Below are 12,353 nucleotides of genomic sequence, written 5' to 3' on the forward strand. Positions count from 1 at the left end.
GCTGTTCCCGCTCGTCCCCACATGCTGGTTATGAGTCCTCTGCCAACATGTGTTGGGAAAAGGGGGATCGGTGGACAGGGGCTGTGTGCTGGCTGCTCTTCCTTCTGGCTGGTAGGCAGCTGGTTGGAGGAGCAGGAGTGCGGTGCCTGGAAGGGCAGAGGCTCCTGGGGCGGGGGCACAGTTCGAGAATGCAAACAAGACGGAAAGGTTTTCATTCTGACTGCGATTCAGTGACCATGGATAGCAAGGAGGTGTAAGGACATCTGTCTCCTGCTTTCCCAAGCGTGGTACTCTTGTTTTCCTCTCTCTTCTGATGTGTTCACATCTGGAATATGTTGGTCCTGTGTTTTGGTGGCTTTGGCAGTAAGATTTTAACCCTGCAGGAGCCATGAAGGACTTGGTGCTCTCTGGTAGCTAATTCTTCTTTATTTTTTTCTCTTCCCAGGTGCTGCTGATGGGTAAAAGCGGCTCTGGGAAGACCAGCATGAGGTCCATTATCTTTGCAAACTACATCGCCAGGGACACACGGCGCCTGGGTGCCACAAGTAAGACTTCTCTTGTTTGAACTGCAAGTTCTCAGGGCTCAAACCCCCTTCATTAAAGGGGTGAGGCTGTTCCCTCCAGCAATCCCTGGCTTTCCCCTGCTCTGGAGTAGGTGAGTGTTTGTTGATCCTCCCACCTGCCACACCTCACAGGGAGCTTCACTCCTGAGTTCAGCTGGGGGCAGGTAGGAGGCTGGAGTGAAAGGGAAGGCAGCACTGGGTTCAGTTTTTCTGCTTTATTGTTGAACTTTTATCCTTAACTCTTTTTGATTAGGAAGCAGCTGTTACTGCAGCTACACCTATTACTGGAGGAGTGTTCAGAGCTTCTGTGTGGTCCTCCATGGTTGGTGAAGCTTTCCTGTTGTTAGCCACTGCACCTGTGGTTTTGGCAGGATTAGGCTTAATTAGTGTCTTCTGCCTTGGTTTTTCTTCTCCAAAGCCACTGATCTGAAAAAGCAGTAAGTCATTCCTCTGAAACAGGGGTGTGAATTGTCAGGATCTAACGCTCCTTGCTGGGAAGCACCTGCGAGGACTGAATGTCACGGATTGGTGTACGTTTCCTCTGCCATAAATTTGGCCTGTTCATAAAGTTTACATTCTTTGTATTACCAATTTTTTTTTTTAAAGCTTGCTTAAGGCCTTGCAGAGTGTGCTGGAACTAATGTCATTCTTAAAATATCACAAAGATCCGAGAACGTGTTGTTAAAGGGGAACCACCTGCTGTGCTTCTCGGGAGAATAGTGTCCTGGGTAGAGAGTAGGAAGGCTTGAATTACTCTGGGAGCCGTCTTCTTACGTAGTGCCTTCAGCTACAGATTTACGTACAACAATGTTGTTGAGATGGGATTTTACAAATTGTGGGCTGTGTTGCAAAGAGTGGCATTTTTGGCTGCCCGAGGAGGTAACGCTGATCTGGTGTGTGGTACAATCGGTAAACTCCTGTTGTCTCTCTTTTTCAGTTGATGTGGAGCACTCCCATGTTAGATTTCTAGGAAACCTGGTATTAAACCTCTGGGACTGCGGAGGGTAGGTACTGTTTATTCTTTTGCTTTTGAAACCGTTGGGGGGTTAGCTCTGGGGCTGTAACAAAACAGAGGTCCTCCTGCCCCAGAGGGATAAGTATGCTGCTTGTGAATGAAGGGAATAGAACCGGCATCGTGCGTGTACTGTAAAACTGGTGAGACAACTCTGGGAAGAATGGACACCACATCTTAGGCTTGTGTGTGGAGGTGGGTGGAAGAGGTTGGCACGATTACGCTGTCTCTTGAGTTTTCCCTATATAAAAGGCGCAGTGTGTAGGTCTACCCTTCCCTTGCTGCCTGCTTGCTTCTGCTGGCAAAAAGCCTGAGTCCCTCACCTGGACTTTTTCCTGAGGTGGTAGAATTTCAGAATTGCTCATCACCAGCGTGATCCAAATGGGGTGCGTGCCAAGAAGCGATGCTGAAGGTTGATGGTGATCTTGAGGCTCCTGGAAGCAGCTTTTTGAAGAACGCTGTCCCACTGATAGAGCCTCAGCAGAGCTGTCCAACTTGGCTAAGCTTCATCAGTTCTCGTGTCCTCATGCATTATCTGAGCCATATTGAGCAAAAGTTAAAGGAGATTTAAATCCTGTAATAAGAGCCTACGCTGATGGTTTTGGCTATATTTTAGTTTCTGCTGCTGTGGGGTTTTTTATATGCAACTCTAAAAGCCAGTTCGGGTCCATTCTGGTCCTGTTTGCCCAGGACACTGAGCAGCCAGCTGTGACAGGAGGGAAGCTTCAGCTTCTTGTGAGATTGGCAAGCAGTTGCTCTTCAGGAGCACCCAACTTTGCTTGATTGGAAATGCTTAGGGAGCCTTATGTCATGGGGAGTTTAGCCACCTGTGGGGCTCTTGTCTAGACTCCTGTGGTGGGGTCTGTAGCTCAAAATGCAAACCTTGCCTTTGTAGCAAGGGGTATTTTACATGTAGCGCCTTTCCTGACGATGCTAAGCAAGACCTGGTTGCTCTAATGGGACTCTCCTTGCTTTGTTGCTCTGCTCCTTCTCAGACAGGACACCTTTATGGAGAACTACTTCACCAGTCAGCGGGACAACATCTTCCGCAATGTAGAAGTCCTCATCTATGTCTTTGATGTAGAGAGCCGTGAACTGGAGAAGGACATGCACTACTACCAGTCATGCTTGGAGGCAATTCTTCAGAACTCTCCTGATGCAAAGATCTTTTGTCTAGTGCACAAGATGGACTTGGTGCAGGAGGATCAGCGAGATTTGGTGAGAAGCTGATAGTTGCTGTAGAAATGCTTTCAAATAGAGTGTCTTAACTGTGTTAACGCATTGTGATTTCATACTTCATATCATAGAAGCTGGTTTCTTATCGGTTGATTCTGGTCTCTGTCAGTTTGGCCTGCCTGCCCAGAGCTCGCTTCTTAATCACTCCTGTGCTCCAAGAGGTATCCTGCAAAGGCTGGGGATCAATGTTTTGGAGATGTTTTGGTGTTTTCTGTTCTTTTCAGAGCTTTTGAAAGGTTGCAGGGAGATTGGAAGATGTTGAGTTCCTACCAACCTTGCTTTTTCAGCTTGGACTGAAAAGCAAGCAACTCCTGATACCAAAAGAAAAATTTAGCTTTGCGGGTTAGACAAACACATCCCTGGCTGCTTGGCCACTCCCTGGCTTGCAGCAAGTTTGGAGGCCCCTTTAGGCTGTTGGCTTTTGAAGTAAGAAGTCTTAATAAACTCTTTTCTGATTCCTGGTGAGTGTGTGCCTGGGCAGCTGCAAAGGAAGCTATGTGGCTGTAACCACACCCTGCCCTCCCTGCATAGACAGACTTCTTCCACGTAGCAGGTTTGGCTCCAGCTAGCTCGTGCTGCCTGAGTGGTGATCCTCCTCTTCCAGTTTTAGTACTGCCCTCCAGCTTAGTGCAGAAGTAGCTCAAAGAGCTTGTTCATAGGGTTGATTCAAGGAGCTCACTTCCGTCTGCCTTCCCTCCAGACTGAAGGATGGGTCTAAAATCTTCTTGATGCTGTCCTGTCCAGATTTCTTTTGGGACTAGTGGGCAAATTCTGGTTTTACATAGTTGTGCAGACTCTAGTGAGGCCCTGAAGTGAGGGGTAGACAGAAGAGGGGTCTTACTTCAACTATGCTTTCAGGGTGTATCATTGCACACCCATCAAGATCTGTTTTAGCATAGCTGCTACTCAGGAGAACACGCAAATACTGGGCCAGATCACTCTCTCTGTAGCTCTTAGTGAAGCCTTTTGTATCCCAGGACCCAAATGGTAAGTGTTGGCCTGGGCACTATTTCATGGGGATTGGTTAATGTTCCTAAAAACAGTACGCTGAGGTGAAGGTGATTGTCCTCTCTTTCCCCTGCAGGGCCATGTTGCTGGCTGTCCTGCTGCTTTTTTATTTTTTTTAGCAGTTCTGTAGGAGCCTGGCACAAGGCTCTCTGGTTTTTGCTGTTCTGCCTGCCCCCCTTTTTCTGTAACCATAACTTCTAAGGGACAGAGTATGATGTGAGAAGAGAAGACTCTAGAAGTACATGCCTGAGAGCTGCTCATATTGATGAACCTCGAGTGCTTTCTTCCTATCGTGTTCTCAGTGACAGAGCTTTTTGCCTGTGACCAGGGACATAGCAAAATTTAGGTCCTCAGCGATGCTTGTGCCTGTCCATGTCCACTTCCATTCCCACTCCACAACACCCGTAGTTATTTCAGCTTTGAGTCCCAGTCAGATCTATTGCAAGACAGCCATGGCCTTGCTTGTGCCTGCTGCTCCTGTGGAAGGGGTTCCTGCCAGCCTGTCCCAGCCAGCATGCTCTGCTCTTGTCTCTTCTCCAGTGCTGTAGGTACTTGAGATTTGTTTGAAAATGCATGCTGTAAATGCAATACAGCAACCACACCAAAGGCAGGGATATTTACACTCAGCTGCTAATCTTTTTTTTTTATTTCCCAGATTTTTAAAGAGCGTGAGGAAGACTTGAAGCGCCTTTCCCGTCCCTTGGAATGTGTTTGTTTTAGAACTTCCATCTGGGATGAAACACTTTACAAGGTTTGTACAGCTTCCTCTCCGTATGTGGCTTCCCCTCGCTTCCACTTGAAAAACAAGAGCATGACGACGGCGAGGTTAGTTGCTACAGGTTTATCAGTGACTGGCCCTTTTTAGTTTGCAGCAACTACTTCTGGAGGTTAGCTGTTGTAAACAACATCTGAGCATCCTGGGTTTCATTAGAAAAAGTAAAACCCCTCCACACGTTGGAGTCATGGTGTCAGTATGCTTAAACACTTTGCCTGGCTACTTTAGAAAGAGCTTCTGCACCTTTTAGTCATGCTTATCCAGCATGGAATTGTTTCCTGTGTTTCTCTGCAGCACTGTACGAGCATTTACCCTTCTGGGAATTTCCTTTGCTTTCAGGAGGGGATGGGTTTTTTTGCTATCAGTCAGTCTTGACTGCGGTGTTAGAAGACTTCCAGGTGTGAGACTGGTGAGTTTTACCTGGGCTACACTGAGAGCAAATTATAATTGCCAGCTAGTGCTAATAAGCAGCGGTGGTAGTGGCTGGGTTGCTTGTCTGAAGGTGAGGACTACTTGGCTCTTTCTCTTGGAAGACTTTGGATGACAGATTTCACTATCCTGTCAAATCCATCCGAAGCCATAAGAAAATTCCCCTGCCTTCAGTGTGTGATGTGTTTGGCTGAGGCTGATGTCTGTATGCCAGACATCACTCTTCACAAAGCACATACCCAGCTCCCTCTAGAAATCAGCCCTCCGAAGCAGTGGCATACCCTGTATTCCTCAGGCATCCCTAAAGTTCCTCAGTTAGGCTGGTTGCTCTATTTGAGCGGCTTATACAGAGGCAGACCTGTGCTATTCTAGACACAGCTCTGCCAGAGCTCTTCAGAGCTCCTGCCCTTGGCTTGGGCTTTTAACTTTGTGTTTGGCAAGTGGGTTGGTAGGAGCATTTGGTAAATACCAGGTACCTGGTAACTAGGAGATGCAAATATCCACCCTGACTCCCAGTGGGAAGGGTGTGGACAGGCACTGGCACAGACCTGGGGCAGTAGGTAGGCAGTGAGGTGAAGCTGAGCTTAGAGGACCCAAGTCTGAATGAGGACAGATGCCTATGACAGCATCCTCAGTCCCTTCTGGGCTTCTTCCTGACTCATTGGGTTAGATTAGAGCTTTCTGTTTAGATTGGTGACGAGCTGCCAAGTATCCATCTGCATGTTGACCTTGCTCAAGATTAAAAAAAAACCTCTGAAAACTTGAGCGGGTTTATCTGGGAGCAGGAGACAGAAGCTTTGCTAGCTTAACATTAGGATGATTTAAGCCTGTTTAACAGTATTCTAGTTTCTGTCTGACCCATGTGGAGAAGCACTTGACCTGAGTGAAGAGTTTACTCGGGTCTGGGGTACCACTGGTAGTCTCAACTGTAGTAGAGACACCTGGACACGGAGGTGGGAGAACCTTCTCAGTTGTGCCTAGGCTATCAGCACCCAGAACTGCAAATAATCAATTTTTGAGCACATTGCATAACAAGAAGATGAAACAGAGATGTGCTAATGCAGCCCTTATGTTCTGTCCTTCTTTGTTGACAGGCTTGGTCCAGTATAGTCTATCAGCTGATCCCCAATGTCCAGCAGCTGGAAATGAACCTGAGGAACTTTGCTCAGATCATCGAGGCAGATGAAGTGCTTCTGTTTGAGAGAGCCACTTTCCTGGTGAATACAGCAGTTCTGCCCTTCGGGTTCCTCTGCCCAGCCTAGGATGGAAAGTGCTGTTGTGGCAGTAGCCCAGAGAGAGGTGCCAGATGGCAGGATGTGTTGATCCAGGCCCTGTGATGTTGAAAGTAGCTGATGTGACTCCATGGCTCACAGGGGCCTTCCCAAAATTTCCACTTCTAGCAGTTGCACTGAGGGCTTGAGTGGTATTTCCCTCTTCTGAGCTATGAGAGGGTTTCCTGTCCCCATTCTGTTGTCGGCTGAGGGACTTTTTTGTGAATTCCTTTCTGCACAGGGCAAGAACCTTATTTAGCTTGAAATGAGACTTTTCAGTTCCTTCTGGCCTGGCATTTTAACCAGTCTTGGTTTCTTTAGTGTTTTGTCTGGTGCTCTACAAACCCGCAGTATGGATAGAGGATCATAAGCGGTTGGCTCTTGAAGTTACTGGCTGCATGGTAACTGTGCTTCCAATCTGTTGTCTCTGCAAGGTAAATGTTGGTTAAAACCACCATTGCTGCTTGTCGGTCCATACTCTTGGTTTCTGGATTGGTCTTTTCAGACTTTGCACCAGAATTTTTGCTGACCTGAAGGAATGATTTTGAATTTTTTGAGTGCTTTCCTTGATGGCCAAATGTCTTATTTTGAAATGACAGAGGGAATGTGGAAAAGGGGCCATTGCTTTTCTCACTTCTTAAACTGTCAGAAGTCAATACCTGCCATTTCTGGCAGAGTTCTGCTTTTTGACCTTTTGTGGATAATAAATAGTTCCACCTTGGTGGTATGTAACTACTTTTGTTGTAAGTACTTTTTTTACTGAAAAATAACAATCTTTGCTACAGAAATTCTATGCTTATTTTCAGTGTAATAGTGACTTTTAGAAGACTTTCTTCTCACTTTTTTTCATATATTTAAACTTCCCCCAGGACTCCTTTCTCCTGAAGTGAAATCTTACTCTAAAATCATATTCAAATCACAGTAACAGAAAAACCTATCTGGAAAGTTAAGGAATGAACTTGCATACAATGAAGGCTTTGGTATGAATGTAATCCTTCAATCTGGCTAAACCTGTACTTGTATGAATAATTGGGCAGCTTTAAAAAGTAGGAAGTACATGATGATCTTTTTAAGGTGCTCAAGGGAAAAAAAAAAACAAACAAAACCCCAAAACACTTCTTACAAGCTTGTTAAATGTGACTCCAACTCCAAAGAAAAGTAAGAGTTTAACATCCTTGTGCAAGGGTGTTTGACACTTCCAGTAGCAGTTGGTTTCATGATTCTTAAGAACGTAAAGCACACAGCCATAAGGTTTTTAAAATACTCCTTTTTGGTTTTCTGCGGGACCAAAGGTGATGTGACTATTTCATTGTGTGCCATTCCCCTTCAGTAAATGCAGTTCTCAGCCCGACAGCTGATTTGGCTGAAGACTGAGGTCTGCAGGCTACGAGCCTCGTGAAAATGGTCAGGGAGAGGTAACTGGGATCACGCTGCGGAGGTTCCTAACGGCTTGTGATCCTCTGCCTCTTTGCAGCCGGGCACCAAGGTCTGCACGTGGCTGCTGGATCGCTATGTGGGAGGAAGAGGAGGGGAACTGATCTGGGTACAGGCAGCTTAGCAGAGTCTTGGTCTGACTTAGTGAACTGGTGGCGAGAGAACTCCCTAGGAAACCAGCGGCCTTTTTTCCACTTCTCTTAGGGAAGAACGGCTCGCTTTGGCTTTGAGAGCAGTGCTTGCGCATCCTCCGTGTGGCAGAATGGGAAATTTCTCAGGTTCAGTCCTTGAGAATCTGCAGCATGATAGACTTAGGAAGGAAAAGCTATTCCAGCATTTGTCAAGTGTCTGTTTCCCCTACCAGAGGTGATGGTCTTGCTTCCCCCCGCCTTGCACTTCCTTTTTCTTTGAATCAAGATTTAACTTGCTGCTCAGGCCTCCTGGTGACACTATTACTGAGTCTTGTTTTACCATGAAAGCACCACAAGTATTGTTGCAAGTCGTTTCCTAGATTCAGTCAGCAAAAGGTGAAGGGAATCCCTGTCCTCGTCACCACCTGTTTGCCATAATTGCTGTCGAGCCTGAGAAACCTGTGCTGAAATAAATTACCAGCTCTGCACTCTCTTTCTGCCTTCCAGGTCATTTCTCACTATCAATGCAAAGAACAACGGGATGTCCACAGATTTGAGAAAATCAGCAACATTATTAAACAATTCAAGCTAAGTTGCAGGTGAGCTGGTTTGATCATTAGGTGGGGAAGATATCTCAGCAGGGTATCTTCAGCTTCATCCAGAAGCACGGGGAGGTCTCCAAATTAATATTAGCTCTGTGACTCCTCAGCAAGCTGTGATGCTGTAGTTAAATTGCACCGTGTTTAAGCACAACTGGGTTAATTGTTATCTTTTGTAACTTCCTCATTTGCTGATGGCTGAAAGAGGTTTGTTTTGAAACAACCGTTTTCTTCTAGGCCTCATTCTCCTGGGCAAGGTAGGGAAGTTCCAGGGCTGAACCGATAAGTTAGCGACGGTCAACAGTGCTGCGCAAGGTCAGGTGGAGAGCTTTGCTTCAGACCCTGTACCACAGCGCTGGTTGGGGAGGAGGAGTCTTGCAGAGACGCTGTTTATCAATATTTCGAATGGAAAAGTGGAAAGTTTTGCTTTGGAGTAACTTGGCTTTTGAACAGCCTCCAGGTTCCACAGACTGTCGGGAATACCCGCAAGTGTTTGGAGCCTGGATAGGATTGAGTGGCCGCATGGTTTACAGAGCTGTCTCCAGAGATTTCAGCTTTATTCCGCTGGTTATCGACGGAGTGCTGAACTGTCCCCCTGAATGGCTGAGCTGTTACATCTGTGGGGCAAGTGCTTGGGCATAGCAGACTCAGACAGTCAGTGGGGTTGTATATCTTGAGTTCCCTCTGCCATTCAATGTGCAAATCATTTTATATTGCTCTCATTTAGCCTAAAGCTAAAGAGTTTTTTCTTTAAAAACAAACAAACAAAAAAACAACCAAACTTGTACTCACACTCACACCTGGTGCTGCTTTGGGGACTCGAGTGCTGCTTTGTTACCAACAACCCAAATAATGGGATGTTGGCTATGTGGGTACAAAAGCTGTTTGAGCCATGTTACAGTAATAGTTCATTTACTCTTTTTTTTCTTTTCTTTTCCTTTTTCTTCCCTCGCCTTTTTTTCCCCCACCCCGCTCCCCTCTTAGTAAGCTGGCAGCTTCTTTCCAGAGCATGGAGGTCAGGAACTCTAACTTTGCTGCTTTCATTGACATCTTTACATCAAATACATATGTGATGGTGGTTATGTCAGACCCTTCAATACGTAAGTTGAAGCAAAGATAAGCCTCTGGCCTATTTTTGTTTGCAGGAACAAAAAGCCAAATGAGTCTAGTTTAAACTGTGTTTCTCTTGGAAAATGACAAACACCAGGCAAAGCAGTAAAACTGATTGTAATTAAAAGATAGAGAGGGGATCTACTGTCCTGCTGGCTTGCCCTGTCTGAGCAGAGCGTGGGGGAAGGTGGTTAAAAAGTGACTTACCTTGCAGAAGGCGAGAGACGTGCGCCTTTGAGAGCCGAGCGATTTGTCGCTGCCGAGTGGAGGATTGTAGCAGCGGTGGGGGATCACTATAACAGATGTGACCTGATTTAGTAGGTCATGTCTAATAACCTATTTTGGGCTGTTCTGATCTGGCAGCCCCAGTGTTTTTTGGAGAGGCAGCAGAGACGGATCGTATTTGAGTTTTTGCTCTTGCTGCCTGAACGGTCTTGGTGGGCAAGGACTCTAATTATAGTAGCATCTATTTATCTTAAAGAAGAAAGTGCAGCCAGCAGTGCCAGCCCTTACAGGCACAGTGTGACTATTTAAGTGTTTACACAACTCCAGTTGAAACTGCTCCTGTTAGGATTTGACGTGCTTAAGAGACGCTGTCCAGGGCAGCCTTGTGGCTCATAGTGTTGATGCTTTCTGTCCGCCTCTTTTCGAATGGTTTACTGAATTAGGGAAAACCTGTGAAAACCCTGTGACTTAATTACCAGCTGTGATACTATTGTGCTTGAGGAGCAGCTAAATGAGCAGCTGTGGCGACTTGTGCAGCTATCCCCGGGAGCAGACTGCTCGACCGTAGTTTACTCTTGAGTCTTCCTCGGAGTTGTACTGTGATCGGCAAACAGCCCAGACCGTCCAACGTTAAATTTGGCACAGCTAGGGAGCAGTGGGGTTGAAATAAGAGAGCCTGCCGATGGGAGCGCTGCTTTTAGGCAGCACTGAACTTCTGAGGACTTGGTTACTTGCATCCCTTTTTAACTTTCTTTTTTTTAATCTCCCCTGTCCCTTTTCCGTCCTAGCTTCTGCGGCCACGCTGATCAACATCCGCAACGCCAGAAAACACTTTGAGAAGCTGGAGAGAGTGGATGGACCAAAGCACAGCCTGCTCATGCGCTGAACGTTGGCCTAGGCACATGGCCTTTGGGGGGAGAAGAAGTGAATTGGAACTACTTATTTTTAGGAGAATCTAACAATGTTGATGTCTTTGGGCTTTGAAATGAGTGTGCTGCTTTGTTTTTTCTCCTTTTAACGTTGGACACTAGTCACTCGGAGGATGGCTGGATACACTGTGGACCTTCGAAAGAGACTTCCCTGGCGTATGTGGTGTTGGGAAGAAGTAAGGACAGGTGATGTGCACGTGGTCTCGTACTCCTGGCTGTCATAGTGGCACATGGCAGAGCCGTCTTCGATGTTTTGCTCCTGGGTGATTATATAAGTCGCAGGAATGGAATATGTACTGTTTTATTGGTTGGTTGCTAGAATACGTTTATAAATTTCTCCTTGTCTTCAGTCATGAAAATAAATTTTTGCTACCAGGGATTTTGGATCCTAGAGCTTTGGAAGGTGGGTTCTCTTTCTTCTAAAACCTGAGGCAGCTTTGGCAAGCAGATACGTAATAACTGCATCTCTCGTTTCACATTTTTGGGGGGGGTGTTGACCTTCTGAAGGACATTTGAGTTTCATTTAAGATAATTTTTTTTTTTCCCCCCCATGTGGAGGCAAAATTCACTCAGTGGGTGAAGCAGTCAGGCTGGCCTTGGCCTCTTTACGCTTGCCAAAGCGATGGAAAGAGCTTGTTAAATCAAAGGGGACAAAGATCCTAATTGACCAAGCAGTGAGATGGTCCCGCGTGCCTGGTCTTTGTCCTGGTGAGCCAGGAGGGGCTGGCACGGGCACGCAGGAGCCCTGGAACGCGTTGTGGGTGGTGTGTGCATGAGCTATATTAGCTATGTTTGCGACAAGCCAGTCGGACAGTGTTTGGCACCAATGTTACTTGACGTTGCTGTCTATTTTTTTCAATGAATTTTTGTGTGCATTTCCATTAAACATAGGAACAACAAAAGCACTGTGAGTTAGGGGAATCTCTGGCTTGCTGGATGGGAGCTGATACTTGTCAGCATCTCTCTTCCTTTTTTTTTTCCCCCCCCCGCTCTCTTACTGCATCAAATTACTATATAAAAAAGGGTGTGGTGACTCTGAGCCTGGCTCTCCGCTTTGTGTTCTCGAAAGCGTGCTTTCCACACGCATACTGGGGTGGGGGGGAAATCTGTCGGGATGACTCCGTTACGTGAGAACGGGGAGCTAAAGGGCTCGTCTCGGCTGCAGAGCTGAGGATGGGCTCCGCACAAAACCTTCCCTCGATTCTCGATCGTTACGGCATTGAACACCCGCGTCTTGCACCGCCTACTCGGCAGATGCGTTGGTGCTTTCTCAGGCTGGGTGTGTTTTCGAGGAGAATGGTCAAGTTGGCATCCGTGGGGAGAGGAACTTCCCGAGATTCCTATTAACTCAGGTGCCTGAGTTTCTGGAGAACTCGTGAGTGGGCTGGAGAGGCAGCGGAGGGTTTCTGTTTGTCCCCGGTGCTTGCAGGCGTGGAATACGGTGCCGGTCCTGGAATGGGAACAGCGAAACGCACCCACAGTCACTTTCGCCTGACATCGGGCTGGAGCAAGCCGGAACGCGGACACGGTTTCCGCTTGTCGATGCTGCCCCACCACTTGGAGAAGGTCAGTCCCTGCTTTCGCTCCTTGGTGGAGAAACTTCACAGCTTTCTGCACCCAAGCCCTGCCCT

At 46.9% G+C, this 12,353-nt stretch overlaps 1 protein-coding gene across 1 annotated transcript in view; it reads left to right on the forward strand.

Moving 5' to 3' along the window:
* Positions 1-11,123, forward strand: part of LOC104617911 (ras-related GTP-binding protein A) — a 12,891-nt gene extending 1,768 nt beyond the window's left edge. The window contains exons 2-9 of the mRNA XM_010283350.1: positions 446-545; positions 1,501-1,567; positions 2,571-2,793; positions 4,475-4,570; positions 6,118-6,240; positions 8,367-8,458; positions 9,443-9,558; positions 10,582-11,123. Of these exons, the coding sequence (XP_010281652.1) occupies positions 446-545; positions 1,501-1,567; positions 2,571-2,793; positions 4,475-4,570; positions 6,118-6,240; positions 8,367-8,458; positions 9,443-9,558; positions 10,582-10,679 (915 nt within the window). The 3' untranslated portion in view covers positions 10,680-11,123. The remainder of the gene's footprint in view (positions 1-445; positions 546-1,500; positions 1,568-2,570; positions 2,794-4,474; positions 4,571-6,117; positions 6,241-8,366; positions 8,459-9,442; positions 9,559-10,581) is intronic.
* The last annotated feature ends 1,230 nt before the right edge of the window (positions 11,124-12,353 follow it).

The sequence above is a fragment of the Phaethon lepturus genome, unplaced genomic scaffold (genome assembly GCF_000687285.1).
Source record: "Phaethon lepturus isolate BGI_N335 unplaced genomic scaffold, ASM68728v1 scaffold23513, whole genome shotgun sequence".
NCBI lineage: Eukaryota > Metazoa > Chordata > Aves > Phaethontiformes > Phaethontidae > Phaethon > Phaethon lepturus.